Here is a 16,035-nt window from a genome sequence, read left to right as displayed (position 1 = left end):
GGCAGATCAGGCAATCCAATGGAAACCAATCCCCAGAGGTGACCTAAGATCAACTCGGTGGTCTGCCAACCTCATGAGCAGAATGCCATTTACCATCCTGTCCACTGTTATCAAAACTGATAGAATGACACACTTGGGTGGCTGACGCGTTGCCAAAATGTGAGTTGTATGGCCTGAGGAGCAGGAGCTCCCCTTGGGTCCCTTGCGATGTCCCACACACTCGAGCATGGCCACTGCCACCTAATGTGGGGAGAACTCCCACCTCACAACAGAGAAGCTTCTAATCTCCTGTTAACAAGTTACCATCCAGGGGCACCTGGTGGCTCAATCAAGCCCCAAGACGGGCTCTGCATTCAGTGGGGAGTCTTCTTGACAGCCTCTCTCTTCTTCTCCCTCTGCCCCTCCCCGCTCAAATCAATCAATCAATCGTTAAAAAAGAAGCAAGTTACCATCCATCAACCAGTCTTTTTGCAGCCATCTACAGACCCTCCCAGTCTTGCCTTTTTAAAATACTTACATGCATTTTAATTGTGACCTATGATTTAGTCCCTAAAATCTTACTTACAGTATGGGTTTTCACTTTATAAAAAAACCTAGGGAAAATAACCTTTAGCTCAGAATTGGCGGTAACTTGAAATGAACGCAGGCTGGAGGAAGGGTAAAAGAAAGGGAATTAAGGGTACATATATCCTGTTGAGCACTAAGTAATGTATGGAATTGCTGGATCATTACATTGCACATCTGAAACTAACATAACATTACATGTCAATTATACTTCAATAACAAAAGTAAATAAAACAAAGAATAAGATAAATGCAAAAAACCTAATTCTTTAAAAAGCCAAATTAAGGGGCGCCTGGGTGGCTCAGTGGTGAAAGCCTCTGCCTTCGGCTCAGGTCATGATCTCAGGGTCCTGGGATTGAGTCCCGCATCGGGCTCTCTGCTCAGCAGGGAGCCTGCCTCCTCCTCCTGTCTCTCTCTGCCTGCCTCTATGCCTACTTGTGATCTGTCAAAAAAAAAAAAAAAATCTTTAAAAAAAAAAGCCAAATTAAAACATATTGCAATAATTTTTTTTCTTTTTCTTCAAAGAAATTTTTTTGACTATGGTTGATACACAATATTACGTTACTTTCATGTGTACAGTTAGTGATTTGACAGGTTTATACATGATACTATGGTCACCACAAGCCTAACTACCATCTCTCCTGTCACTTTTACAATATAATTGACTATAGTCCTTACGCTCTGCTTTTTATTCCCATGACTTAATTCATCCCTAACTGGAAGCCTGTATGTCCCTCTCCCTTTCACCCATTTTGCCCAAACCCTTACCCACCTCTCCTCCGGCAACCATCAGTTTGTTCTCTGTATTTATAGGTCTGATTCTGCTTTTTGTTTATTTATTTATCTAATTCTAGATCCCACTTCTGAGTGGAACCATATGGTATTTGTTTTTCTTAGTCAGACCTATTTCATTTAGTAAAACAGCCTCCAGGTCCAACCATGTTGTCTCAAATAACACGATCGCATCCCTTCTTATGGCTGTGTAATATTTCTGTGTGTGTGTGTTTGTGTGTGTACATAACCTCCACTTTTTCCTTATCCATTGGTCCACTGATGGACACTTAAGTTACTTCCTTAAAGGAGTATACAGACAAACATGTAGATGTGGGGAATGAGTTAACTAACAAAATTAATGTTACTGGGACGCCTGGGTGGCTCAGTTGGTTAAGCGGCTGCCTTCAGCTCGGGTCATGATCCCAGAGTCCTGGGATCGAGTCCCACATCGGGCTCCTTGCTCGGCAGGGAGCCTGCTTCTCCCTCTGCCTCTGCCTGCCACTCTATCTGCTTGTGCTCACTCTCACTCTCTCTCTCTCTCTCTGACAAATAAATAAATAAAATCTTTAAAAAAAAAATTAATGTTACTTTTCCAGGCTTTGATAAAAAAAAATAGACAAAAAAGTGGGATGGGAACATAAACCGTGTCGTTCTCCAGTCCCTCTGATTTGGAGAGCACCCAAGCAGCTTCCACCACTGGGCAAAGTTCTAGCACTGTTTCTTTTTTATATGCCAGTTGCTCTTTTAAACTATGGCTTTTATTCTGTGCCCAAAGACAGGGGAATCTGTTCCTGGCCCCTCAGTACTATCCAGTCCCACTGCTGTTTGCAGCATTAAGGGCTGATTCCCTTTTTTACCAAGTCTCCCTCTCTCTTGCTGTTCTCCTGCCCTTCTCTCTATCTTTGGTTGTGCAGAAACGGTTCGGTCAAGCCCTCAGTTCTTCTTTAAGAGGAACTGTTCTATTACTAGCCGTAATTTGTTGTGTTCCATGGAGGAGGTGAGTTTAGGGTCTTCCTACAACACCACTGTGGAGGAGAACTCTCTCCAGATACTCTTTTAATGCCTTGAGTTTTGAGCTCCAAGCTCCCAGCTCGTTGGCAGTCCTTTCTCTAGCCCTACTCCTGTCATAATTCTGGTCAAATCTAATATGCACAAAAAAACAATATTCCAATATCCTGGCCTCTAGGGCCTTTGAACTCCTCTCCTCTAGGGATCTTACCCTCCATTGACCTAACCAACACTCCCTTGATTATACTTCAGACCTTGTCATTGTCAGTAACTACATACCTTCCCTATCTATTTCAAGCAAACTATTCTCTGACCACCTCTTTATCTTTCCATTTACTTCTTTAGAATTCTGACTCCAAAAATCCTTTCACATCACCAGGACCTTAATCCATGATACTGACCACCACCCCCTCATACCATCATTTCCCTCTCTGCACAGCTTAGCTTCCATGGCTCATCGTTATAATCTCTCCCTTGCATACATCTTCAACTCCCCCTCTTCATTTTTCTTTATTTTTTTTAAAGATTTTACTTATTTATTTGAGAGACAGAGAATGAGAATGAGGGAGCATGAGAGGGGGAAGGCCAGAGGGAGAAGCAGACACAGGGTGCTCAATGTGGGACTCCATCCCAGGAATCCAGGATCATGGCCTGAGCTGAAGGCAGTCGCTCAACCAAATGTGCCACCCAGGAGCGCGCCCCCGATTCATTTCTGATTTCATCATATTAGCCTCATACAACAGCAAAAAGCCAGCCATCCACCTACTCTGTACAGGCACCCATGCAGCTGAAAGGAGCTAAAGGAAAAACACTCAACCATCCTGACTAGTCTCACTGCAAAGTCATGACCACCAGCCTAACAGAGCAATGTAGGCTCCTCCAGCTGCCTAGCAATCATACTGCATTATTTTACACCTTTCCTCTCTTATCTAACCCCAGCACTTTCCTTCTATTAGCACCATGACTGCATATCCTTGCTTCCTAATGGCATACGTGTCAAGGTACTATTCTCTTCCTCTCTGTGCTCCAACTTGACTTGAACACCATGTTCCATCCACTTATGTCTATGCAAGCTTATTGCTCCAGAAATTTCCCCCTCTCTCCTACATCATTGCCCCCTTGCTATCGGTGTAATTTTTATCCCATCTTGAAAGACAAACACACTTGTTTATACTTTTAAATTTACCTCCAAGTAGCATCTTGTTTACTGGCTCCTCTCTACAGCAACACTGAGTTTTTGATACCAACTCTCTCCAATTATTATCCTTCCCCCCATTCTCTCTTAAGTCCCCTCCAATGAGGCTTTGGCCCCTCATCAAAGTCAAAAAGCTCTGTGTTAAACCCACGGCCAGTTCTCAGTTATCATTTTATTTGACCTTTTTTACATAGTTCTCTCTTGCCTTGGTTTCCAGGACAACCCCTTCTGCTGGTTTCCATTCTACAACCCTAACTTACCCTCTTCACTCTCTTCTGCTGGTTCCTCTTCATCTTCTTAATCTCTAAATGTTGGAATATCCCAAGGCTCATCCTTGTTCCTCTTCCTTCATTCATCTGTGCTTACTCCCTTGGTACACTCACGCAGACCAACAGCTTTAAATACTCTTTATATGCTATTGGACCCCCAAATCTATATCTCCAGCCCAAACTCCTTCCCTGAACTCCAGACTGATATCCAATCCCTGTTCACTTGATTTCTCCATTTGGATGGCTAATAACGTCTCATGCTTGAGAGGTCTGAGACTAAAATTTATCTTTCCCCCTAAACCTGTTTATACCTCAGTGTTCTCCATTTAGTGAGTAGTTAACTCTATTATTCTAGTTTTTCATCCCAAAAACCTTGGACTTTGCTCAAAACCCCATATCAAACTCATCAGGAAATTTCATTGGCTCTATTTAAAAATATACCCAGAATCTAACCATTTATCACGGCCTCCATTACAATCACCCTTCGCCTATATTGTTGGGATAGCCACCTAACAGGCCTCCCTGCTACAGTCATCTCTCACCTGGTTTATTGAAATAGCCACCAAACTGATTTCCCTGTGCTCGATTCCCAACAGAGAAACCAGAGTGAGACTTTAAAACATAAGTTATATGATGCTACTTCTCTCCTCAAAATGATACCAGTATCTGCCCATCTTATTTACAGTAAAAGCAAACATCTTTACAATGTCCAATTGTTACCGCTTTTCATCCACATGGACCTTAGGCAGTTTCTCAATCAAGCAAGCCAGGTCTGCCCCAGCCTCAGGCCTTTGTACAGGCTGTCTCCTCCTCTGTGTCACTCTTCTCCCAGATAGCCCAATGGCTTGCTTCCCCATCAACCTCAAGTCTTTATTCAAATATCAACTTATCTCTGAGGCCTTTCCAAAGGCTGGCTAGAGAAAAACTATGGCACATTCACATAATGTAAAACAATGTAGTGATTTTTTATAAAATAGAAAGCTCTTTAGATGTCAATATGGGAAGATGTCCAGAATATACCGTTAAGTGAAAAAGGCAAGTACATGTTAAAGTTCATTGTCTTTGTGTAATAAGGGGGAAAAACTAATACTCTATATTCATATTTGATTGGATATACATCAAGAAACACTAGAGAGGTATATAAGAAACTAATGAAAATGGTTAAAAATAAAAAGTGGGGTATATGGGGTGGGCAGAGACAGAGTAAGAGTTATTTGATGTTTTCGTGTTGTTTTGAATTTTGTACAATGTAAATGTATTATATATTCAGAAATAAATTACTAAATTTTACATAAAACACCCAGGCACCCCCTTTCTCCCGTCTCCTCTCCTCTTGATTTCTTTTCACAACACTCATCACCACATAATATACTACATACTTCACTTATTCACTATTCATTATGTCTCTTTCCACATCACAGTTTAAGCTCCATGAAGGCAAGGATTTCTGCTTTGCTCACTGACAAATCCTCAGCAGCAAGGACACTATATATAGTGTATAATATGTAGAAATAAATTCACTACAGATTCTTGGGTTCTCTGTTAGTTATTGTTCTTTCTAAAGTACGTCTGTATAAATTACATGTAAAGACCCATTACTGACTTCACTTCCCTCAGTTTATGAAGGAGATTATCATTCCCAACACACACACCCACACAATGACAAGAAAATACATGTCAAATAGAGAAAAGAACCAGAAAACTAGATGCCATGATTCAAGATAAAGACATGTAAATTTGGGCAAATAATGAAACACAAATGACAGCTTTCTTATTTTCAGTATCATACACTCTTGAAGTTGAATTTATAATGCCTATTCTTTTAAGAGTAAAGTAAAAATTCTTTTAAGGAATAGAAATTTTTTTTCACATGACTTTTTGATTCATGCCAAGACAAACCTGTTGAGAAAAATGCTGCTGACATCATCATGGCTGATGGGAGGCTTCTTGGAGCTGGCCGCCATTCTCAGGGGCCGGAGGAAGCCATTGACCAGGATGTAGAGCTGGTGAACATACTCCGACTCGGCTTCAACCATGGTGAACACAATCTGGTTTCTCTTCCTCATACTTTCAGCATGAGGAGAACAAATGTAATCCTGCACAATAGTCTTCCATTTCCTTCTACACAACCATCCTCTCATGAAGCTCTGAACCTACAGAACAACAGCAGAAAGATCTCAGGGAGCAGCAAAACTGTCTTTGGTAAGCCTGTCAGTAAGGGTTTCCATCCTGTGCCACATAAAACACCACTTTTTCGTTAGTGCGTTAATGGTCTCATCACTAAAACAAATAATGGCAGGCTTTTTCAGATAGCAGGAAAAAAGAGGATTTAAATATTTTTTCACAACTTTGCAAGTTTCTTCCATAAGCTCTTTAGGACTCCCTGTATGGACACCAGAATAGGATAATATTACATATACAGTTGTTAATGTTTTAATAAAGAAAGAACTTAAAGGTGTATTCTTTAACAATAAAAAAGCAGATATTTAAAAAATTTTAATTGTGGTGAAAAGGCACGTAACTTAAAATTTACCATCCTAACCATTTTTAAGTGTCTAGTTCAGTAGCATTAAGTATTTCACACTGCTGTACGACAGATCTCCGGGACTTCTCTGTCCCACAAAAGTGACACTATACCTATTGAAAAACAACTCCCCACTACTCCCTTCCCTCAGCCCCTGGCACCCACCATTCACCTTTCTGTTTCTGTGAACTTAACCATTTAGATAGCTCACATAAGTGGAATCACATAGTATCTATCTTCCTGTGACTGGTTAATTCCGTTTATTGTAATGTCCTCAAGGTTCATGCATGCTGTACCATGAACCAGGATTTCCTCCCCATTTCAGGCTGAACAGTATTCCACCCTATGTACATTTTGTTTATCCATTCATCTGCTGACAAACATGGGTGTTGCTTCCACCTCTTGGTTCTTGTGAATAGTTCCTCAGTGATCATGGTATGCAAATATCTCCTCAGGATCCTGCACTCAATCCTTCTGGCTATATACCCAGAAGCAGGAATGCTGCATCACTGTGATAGCTCTATTTTTAATTTTTTGAGGAATGACCATACTGCTTTCCGTAGAAGTTAAACCACTTCACCATCCCACCATGAGGGCTCAAAGGTTCTAATTTCTCAACATCCTCAACAACACTTACGTTCCGGTGTTTTGACGGTAGTCATCCTAATGGGTGTGAGGTGACACTGCACTGTGGTTTTGATTTGTGTTTCTCTGAAGCTGGGTGATAGTGAGCAGCTTTTCTTGTGTATATGACTTCCCCAAAGATCATGTGCATAGCATTTCATCTTTGGAGAAATGTCTATTCAAGTCCTTTGCCCATTTTTAAATCAGGCTATTTGATTTGTTGTTATTGAGGGTTTTTTTTAGTAAGCTTAGAAAATAAGTGTTAGCCGTCAGCTCGTCTGACCCCTTCTATTTATAGACAAGTAACTAAATTTCGTGGGTAAGTCACACAGGAAAGATGCAATCAGACTTGGCATTCTTTTACCTGCTTTTTGTTAACTGCAAGGATTCTCTTAGCCACATGGAAAAAAAACACATGTTAATGATTTGTAGTGGAGATTATTTTGTGAGAAGAAACGTGAAATATAAGTAAAAATCAATTCTGTAGAAAACATGATAGCCTCTAACATTGATCTGAGTGTGATTTGAAAAATAACAGACAAACCTGAGAAAGTGCACTGGCCTGTGTATGTTAGCCAAGGACTATTTACTGAACATCTTTCCAGTGTCCAGGTAAATGCTGGGTGCTAACCAGACATGCCTTAACCCAAGGCTCTGCGCTAACCTGCTGGGTAACTCTGAACTCTTGTCTTCCATTTTCTCACCTATAAAATAATGGACCAAAGCAATCTGAAGTCCTTTCCAAATATAAAAAAATTTATGATAATTTATGATAAATTTATCACATTATGATATATATATATATATATATATATATATATATATCACATTATGGTAATTTATTAGGGTGGTGATATCTACGTGGCAGATTCAACAACAAAGCAGATTGCAAATCCACATATAACTGAAAGCATTAAATCACTACCAGATCTCCTTTTATTTTTTAAACAATTTTTTTTTTAAAGATTTTATTTATTTATTTGTCATAGAGAGAGAAGCGAGAGTGAGCACAGGCAGACAGAGTGGCAGGCAGAGGCAGAGGGAGAAGCAGGCTCCCTGCCAAGCAAGGAGCCTGATGCGGGACTCGATCCCAGGATGCCGGGATCATGACCTGAGCCGAAGGCAGCTGCTTAACCAACTGAGCCACCCAGGCGTCCCTAAACAATTTTTTAAAGATTTTATTTTTTGGGCGCCTGGGTGGCTCAGTGGGTTAAGCCGCTGCCTTCAGCTCAGGTCATGATCTCAGGGTCCTGGGATCGAGTCCCGCGTCGGGCTCTCTGCTCAGCAGGGAGCCTGCTTCCCTCTCTCTCTCTCTCTCTCTCTCTCTGCCTGCCTCTCTGTCTACTTGTGATCTCTCTCTGTCAAATAAATAAATAAAAATCTTTAAATAAAAAAAAAAGATTTTATTTATTTGCAGGGGGAGAGCATAGAGGGAGAGGGAGAGAAAAAGGCAGACTCCCTGCTGAGCAGAGAGCCTGACAAGGGGCTCAATCCCAGCACCCTGGGATCATGACCTGAGATGAAGGCAGTTGCTTAACCGACTGAGCCACCCAGGCTCACCCCAATCTCCTTTTAGTATCACTGTTATTTGTTCAACACATTCTTACACTTCCTATTTTTTCCCCACTGTTTCACCCATATGGTCTAAATTACCGTGTGTTTAAACAATCACTCTTCTTTTGCAATGTTTAAAATTCTCTCCTTTACCTACCAATGTTGTCATCATACTGTCAATCTTCACGCAGGCATTCATTAGTTGCCACCCTTCCAACAATAAAAATTAATCACATTTTAACAGAATTATGTGGGGAAAGTTTAGGCACATTATTTGGAAAATTCTAACAGGAAGTTTCTCTGTAATTAAATAAAATTCAATTTTGGTTCCCTGAAGATAAAAAATTATGTTGCTATTTGGCAAGATCAGAATAGAAAATCTAATTCATCTGAAACACTCCTTTCCATACAGACATTAAGTTATTTGGGACATAAAGGACAACAGAATTGATTTCCAAACCTACTTAACAAGTTCAAAAGTAATTTTTTAATTGCTTCTATTGAATATTAGAAGGCAGAAAATGTAAAAAGCCTTTATCAGTATTATTCCATTTAACAGAAGCATTTTCAAAAAACAACTTAATTGGGTGCCTGGGTGACTCAGTGGGTTAGGCCTCTGCCTTCGGCTCAGGTCATGATCTCGGGGTCCTGGGATCCAGCCCCACATCGGGCTCTCTGCTTGACAGGGAGCCTGCCTCCCCCCTCTCTCTGCCTGCCTCTCTGCCTGCTTGTGCTCCCTCTCTCTCTCTGTCAAATAAATAAATTTTTAAAGAAATCTTAAAAAAAAAAAAAAAAAAAAAAAAAAAACGAAACTTTGGTCAAATAAAATCTTTCCTTAGTCAGGTATTGCCTGCTAACCAAAGGCTGGTTTACTTACTTACTAAAAGACCAGTTTCTACAAAACAAAACAAAAAACAAAAAACTGAAAATTGTATTTTACTGATATCTTTGTTTATACAAAACTTCATACTATGAAAAGAAAGGCAATAGCATCAATCTTGTATCACAATAACATAAACCAAATTCAATTTAAAAACTTTTAAGTTCTGGGGCACCTGGGTGGCTCAGTGGGTTGGAGCCTGTACCTTCGGCTCAGGTCGTGGTCCCAGGGTTCTGGGATGGAGCCCCGCATCGGGCTCCCTGCTCAGCAGGGAGCCTGCTTCCTACTCTCTCTCTCTCTGCCTGCCTCTTTGCCTACTTGTGATCTGTCTGTCTGTCAAACAAATAAAAAAAAAATTTTTTTTTAACAAAAAATAAAAACTTTTAAGTTCTGGGGCACCTGGGTGGCTCAGTTGGTTAAACGTCTGCCTTTGGCTCAGGTCATGATCTCACGGTTTGGGGATCAAGCCCTGCATTGGGCTCTCTGCTCAGTGGGGAGACTGCTTTCCCCTCTCCCACTCCCCCTGCTTGTGCACTCGCTCTCTCTCTGTGTATCAAATAAATAAAATCTTAAATAAAAATTTTTTTAATTCCAGAAGGGAATGGTGTTATTTCACTTTTTAGTGCTTAAAAACTGAAAACATTGCAATTTAGTTCCGAGAAGCATTTCTATTTCAAACTCTGAGCAATATTTGAAGTTTTGCTACAATTTAAGGGGAATAATTATTTAGCACGAAAAACAGGAATAAGGTTCTACAGCCAGACCACCCAGAACATGCCCGATCTTGTTGGAAAACAGGAATAAGAAAAAATTTAAGATGAAATAAAGATCTAAAGATGTGTATCTAAAGAAAGTTCTTGAAGTGTGAAGCTCTTCACACAATGTTAACAAAGCTGAGTAGGTGGTTTACAAGAGTATTAAGATTACGGAACTCAAAACTCAGATGTCATAAAATCAAACACAGTAGAACAGAGGGAGTACCAGGGTCTGGTTAATTGCAAAAGTTGTACAGTAATACATGACAGTGAGGCAGAAAGATCTGTTGATTATGTGGATGTTAAGCAAGAAAGGAACAACGATAATAAAACAGAAATCTGAGCAGATGTGTTTAGTCAATCTTCTCACATGTTCACAAAAATCCTTTCTAAATAAGCACTGAAATCTAAATCTAAAAGAAATATTTTTAAATGTCATTTAAAAGATATTCCCCTAAAATATGAAAGCAGCACAAATTTAGGAGGTTCAATAGCACATACTTAACCCAGCTTGAGAACACTATTGTCTTAATGTCTGGTTTGGCAACCCTCCCACAGAGTCCAAAAGGGGATTCCCAGAACTGGGAAAAAAATCTCAAGCTGAAACTTTTCCAAAGTAGCCATTCCCAGATCAGTCTGAAGGGAAAGTCTGAGAGCCATTAGAACAGATACACCAAGCTCAGAGACAGGGTGGCAAAGACAACGCTACAGGACAGATAACTGATCACCATGCTTGCCCAAAGCCAGAACGCCCCCCCACCAATACTACCTTTTTTATCTTCTTGATGTCTGGGTCCTCATCTTCTTGATTGCTTTGGTAAGGCCGCATTCGTTCCTTGGTTTTGTTAAGAGCGACAATCTAGAACACAGAATTGGTCCATTTTGTGATTTGAGAAATACTGGCTTATAGCCATTCACTCCTAGGAGGTTATACCTACAAGGTAGCTTATGAGATCCTCAGGAAACTTTCGTCTTTTTATCCAACTTTTATTCCTTTGGTGCTAAGGCAGGGGAAACAAGAACTTCACCACAAACCTGTCTAGTTATGTTGCTAACAGATCGCTCCTAAGAAATGACTGTGGAAAGTGTGAACTCAGCCCAGTGAGGACTAGGCCAAGGCCTTCACAGGATCTGAGCGGCATGCCGCCATCTTGCCTGATGCCAGTAATGCCCTGTGGTCTCCAAATGCAATGACACTCAAGTCAAAGCTCTTGCTTCCCTTAATCAGCCTGCAGCCTTCCAGGTATACACAGTACAGCAGATTCACAAAATTCCTTGGGAAAATGGTAACTGCAAAAGGAACTTCAGAGTTTTGGGATTGATCCAAGCCAACGAAGAAAAGGTGAAAAGGTAAAAACGATTGAAAAATCTTGGGATCTCTTTAGATCTCCTGCTCAGTTATGTGGCCTGTGGGGGCAATTCAAGACCAGACAGCTGCTTCAAAACACTTAGTAATCAAATTCACTAGACTACCACTCAACTGCAGGCTCTTATAAAGGTAAGAACCTGTACAGATATACTACAAGCAGACATTTAAAAATTAAGAGTCGTAACTCAATCCTCTGACCTATCTTTCCGTTTTGTCACCAATACCAAATACACATTTCTGCCATTTTCTGGCAGAGATGTGGGAAAGTAAAAGGAGTAAGAAATAAATTATTGTTTCTGCCTACTGGCCACATAAGACATACCTGCTACTGACAGTCTGGGGCTGCAATCTATATTCAGACTAAAATTAGAACACAGTGAAGACAGATAAGCATGCACAAATAAAGACTGGGGAACACTGCTTGGTGCTGACTGAGTCTCTCTTGTGGAGTAAATGCCAACTTCTTTCACTCAGCCGACACGCATCTGCTCTAAGCTTACTGTGGCAAAGAAAGAACACAATAATTTTGTTTTAAATTACAGTGCCTGATATAGCCTTTTAAAATGCAGGTTTCTTAAGTTTTCTGTTGTTGTTTTCAGTATATTGGATTTCAGGGTTGAACTGGGAAGTTAACAACACTAATGATATGGTGAATATGGTCTGCAACTTATCACCGGAGAAGCAATCAGATCCCAGGTACAATCAGCGTGTACCCTTGCTCTGTGAATTGGAGGTGACGTACACGGGCAGCAGGAGGTGAAAACCTCTCACAGGATTCAGAGTACGTCTTAGAGGAAGGTGTGAGGAAACAAAAAGGAAAACATTCTCCAGAGACTATAAAAGTGACAAGAAAGTTACCAAGAATGAGGACCCTGAATTGTTCTGTCAATAGAATACAATTAGTGGTAGGTTGCATTCTGTTCTATTCTTCTCTTTTGAGGCAAAGAAAATGCTAATGTATCCCTAGTTAGAAAGGGGGGAAAATCTTGTTTTCTACATTCCTCTTCAGTTCTCTAATTATTGTCTGCTTTCCACGAGGAATAAGGGGACAGCAAGGAAAGGTACCCTCGGGTTTCTATATAGAGACAGAGGCACCTGGGAGCATGGGAGGACCTGGGCCCACCGCCATGGCTGCTGACGCCATGACCATCTTCTGTTCTTACTTGACACAATCGCACCATCTGGGGGTGCAGGATCCCAGAAGTTCACCTTTGGAGGCTGGAGGGTGGAGGTGGAGAGAGGCAGGAATGACAAATTCAGGAAAAAGTATACCCTAGAAAATGTCTTATACTTTAACACAAATGTGTTTTTCAAAATTCTAGAGGGGAGAAAGTTGGACTCCTTAGATATAGAAGCAGCAAAGTCTTTCGGACTTCATTTCTGCTCCTTCCTTAGTTGCATTTGGGATTGTAACTGAATCTATGATAGATTCACAGTTATCATTATTACAATATTCAGTCTACAAACAATTACATATTAAGTCAACTCTTGGTTATCTGATCAAAGGAAGGATATCAGGAGCACAAAATAATTAAAAAGCAGCATATTAGCCTGGTATTTTGTTGTAGCATATTTACTCAACCCTAACAGACCAGATACTTTCCTAGTATAGATCTCTAGTCTGACCATGTACATGTTGACGCCAAAGGAACTAAGTTTGGGATTAAAATCTTGCCCTGGGCGCCTGGGTGGCTCAGTGGGTTAAGCCGCTGCCTTCAGCTCAGGTCATGATCTCAGGGTCCTGGGATCGAGTCCCGCATCGGGTTCTCTGCTCAGCAGGGAGCCTGCTTCCCTCTCTCTCTCTGCCTGCTTCTCTGTCTACTTGATCTCTCTCTCTGTCAAATAAATAGATAAAATCTTTTAAAAAATAAATAAATAAATAAATAAATAAATAAATAAATAAAATAAATAAATAAATAAAATCTTGCCCTGATAGGCCTTTCGTAATTATGAGGAGATGACAATAAATGTGAAACAATGGGGAAGAATCTATTAACTGGGAAGTACCTCTGATTTAAGTCTTTCGATTTCTGTGTCTTGATCTTCAAGTTGATGCCGGAGCTGGTTAGCTGCAATTTTTTCTGTCTCTACGATCTGAACTAGATGAATGTACTTCTGCATTAACACTTCCCTCTCAATCAAAATGTCTGCATAACTTAAGAGAAAATTACACAGTTAGTCAATGAGATACTCTTCTACTGCAATTTCATATAGAACAGCATACATCATGTTTTAAAAAGAAGCCATAAATGTAGATTGTTGGCTAACTCTCCTTTATGTAAATATTAACTTTGGGCTGACATTTGGTATTATTTAACTATACAGAATTCAAATCATCATTTTACATATCCTTTACTAAGCTATGAGTTCGGTTAACTATATACAATTTGGTTCATTACCATTTTTCGTATCCTTTACTAAGAGTTCATTTAATGAATGGCTGCCACCCACAATTTTACCATATACATCAGAAAAGTGCAAAGAAAATCTATTGTTTATAAAGAAAAAGATGCATCTTCTTTACCAAAAGCTGAAGTCTTTGAACTGATGGTACACACTTGGTTTCCAGGGATGATATTCAAAAACATCTTACTGGGTAAGTCACTAGCCAATCAGAATAGACCGGCCACCAAATGGAATGACTGCAGAGACCATCAGAACAAGAATTGACTTGAAAAAACTATGATGCCTCTTCCAGTGATCACCAGCCCTGCTTGGCTCTCTTTAGGAACGTGAGACCATTGCTACCTCTTTCAAAAATCAATAGAAGCAAAGATTTCATTCAAAAGATAAGTATAGATTCTTGGGCCCTAACACCATCAGCCCAGCCTCCCCTGTATCCATTCCTTTGGTCAAGTGTGGTAAAGGCAAAACTCTCTCTTAAATATTTATTGACTATGTAATTCTGTAGCACCAGGAATTTTGCCTCTAGATCTTCTTACAACCTTTGAAGTAGTAAAATGTATGTTCCTCCATTTCCCAAATGATCTGATAATAGTAATAATTAATAACTACTATTTATTAGTGCTTGGATGTACCATATATATTCTCATTTCATCCTCCCGGCAACCCCAGGAGATAGGCTTTATCATCCCAATTGTACACAGAAAGATTTTAATCTTCACAGAGGTCACACAGCTAGTAGTGGCAAGGCTGGGATCAAATCAATTTATGTGTGACCCTCAGCTTACGGTCTTCACCACAAGCTAAACTGTCTAATAAGAAATAGCACATTGGATATAAACAAGAATGTTGAAGAAGACATGTCTTGAGATATCTGCCCAATTTTGCACTCACTTATCTCTTATCTCTTCTTTGAGAACTTGGGCCATAGCAGCCATGTTTATACCATAAAAATCTGTCTTCATGACTACATTACACTGGTCTAAAGAGATAACTGGCCCAAACTAAACCAATTCATCTTTCTCCTTGGAATCTGGCATTCTGTCTCTTATCTATTTGGTTGAACTAATATGACATAAGCTTGGAAACTCTGGGGTGCCTGGGTGGCTCAGCTGGTTAAGCAACTGCCTTCAGCTCAGGTCATGATCCTGGAGTCCCAGGATCGAGTCCCAAATCTGGCTTTCTGCTCAGTGGGAAGTCTGCTTCTCCCTCTGACCCTCCCCCCTCTCATGCTCTCTCTCTCACTCCTATCTCTCTCAAGTAAATAAATAAAATCTTTTTTTAAAAATTTAATAAACTTGGAAACTCTGGTTACCATTGTTGGGCAGCCATATTTGACCATACCCATACGAAACAAAGTGAGTCTGCTGAAAACAAAGTAAGCAGATGTTGAGGAAAACAGGTAAGAGAAACAGAAAGGTAATGACTATCTGGGTTTCTATAACTTTCTAGTTTCTGGTTCCACACCCTCATGATATCCAAATATAATTTTTACTCTTGGGTTCAGTAAATTATTATAATTTCTAATAAATTCTCTGTAACCCAAACTAGTTTGAAGTAGGTTCGTGTTACTTAGAACTAAGAGTCTTAAAACAATTTTAAAATCACAATTTTAGTTCAATTATCTCAACATCCTCAGCACTTACATCATGTGTGCTAGTAGCGTTAGAAAAAAACACAGTGTCAGCAATATTTTAAAGTCACTTATTCTAAGAAATCACCCTAAGAAAATAAAGAGAAAGGCTATGTAAGTGTAAGTGGGACAGGGTTAAAAAAAAAAAAAGAAAGAAAAAGAAAAAAGAGCAGAGTCTTCATAGAGATGAAGGAACTTTAAAAGAAGGAAAGAATAGAACATGAGAAAAGTAGTTATTAAAATAAAAATTCTGCCCTTTCTCATTGATTTTATTAGAAATATGCCAAATTTATTACAAATATACTGAATCAGTGTTAGTTAGCAAAACGGCATTTTTTTCTCTTATAAAAAGAAAATGTCCAGTCCAGATTGTGCAGCTGAGTTCATGCAGACTTATTACCAACATCTGTCTCCCTTCAATTCCAAGCCCCCACTGAAGTGCTAGGAAAATTATTTTCTGTTTAAAGAAGAAAACCATAACAG

At 39.8% G+C, this 16,035-nt stretch overlaps 1 protein-coding gene across 3 annotated transcripts in view; it reads right to left on the bottom strand.

Moving 5' to 3' along the window:
• Positions 1-16,035, bottom strand: part of RASGRF2 (Ras protein specific guanine nucleotide releasing factor 2) — a 266,197-nt gene that overhangs the window by 145,590 nt on the left and 104,572 nt on the right. For all 3 annotated transcript variants that reach the window (XM_047729966.1, XM_047729964.1, XM_047729965.1), the window contains exons 3-5: positions 13,524-13,671; positions 10,917-11,006; positions 5,710-5,963 (exon numbers count right to left, since the gene is read on the bottom strand). In XM_047729966.1, the coding sequence (XP_047585922.1) occupies positions 5,710-5,963; positions 10,917-11,006; positions 13,524-13,671 (492 nt within the window). The remainder of the gene's footprint in view (positions 1-5,709; positions 5,964-10,916; positions 11,007-13,523; positions 13,672-16,035) is intronic.

Source organism: Lutra lutra, chromosome 5 (assembly GCF_902655055.1).
Source record: "Lutra lutra chromosome 5, mLutLut1.2, whole genome shotgun sequence".
Classification (NCBI taxonomy): Eukaryota; Metazoa; Chordata; class Mammalia; order Carnivora; family Mustelidae; genus Lutra; species Lutra lutra.
Note: the sequence above shows the minus strand (reverse complement) of the source record. Positions and strands in the feature narration are given on the sequence as shown.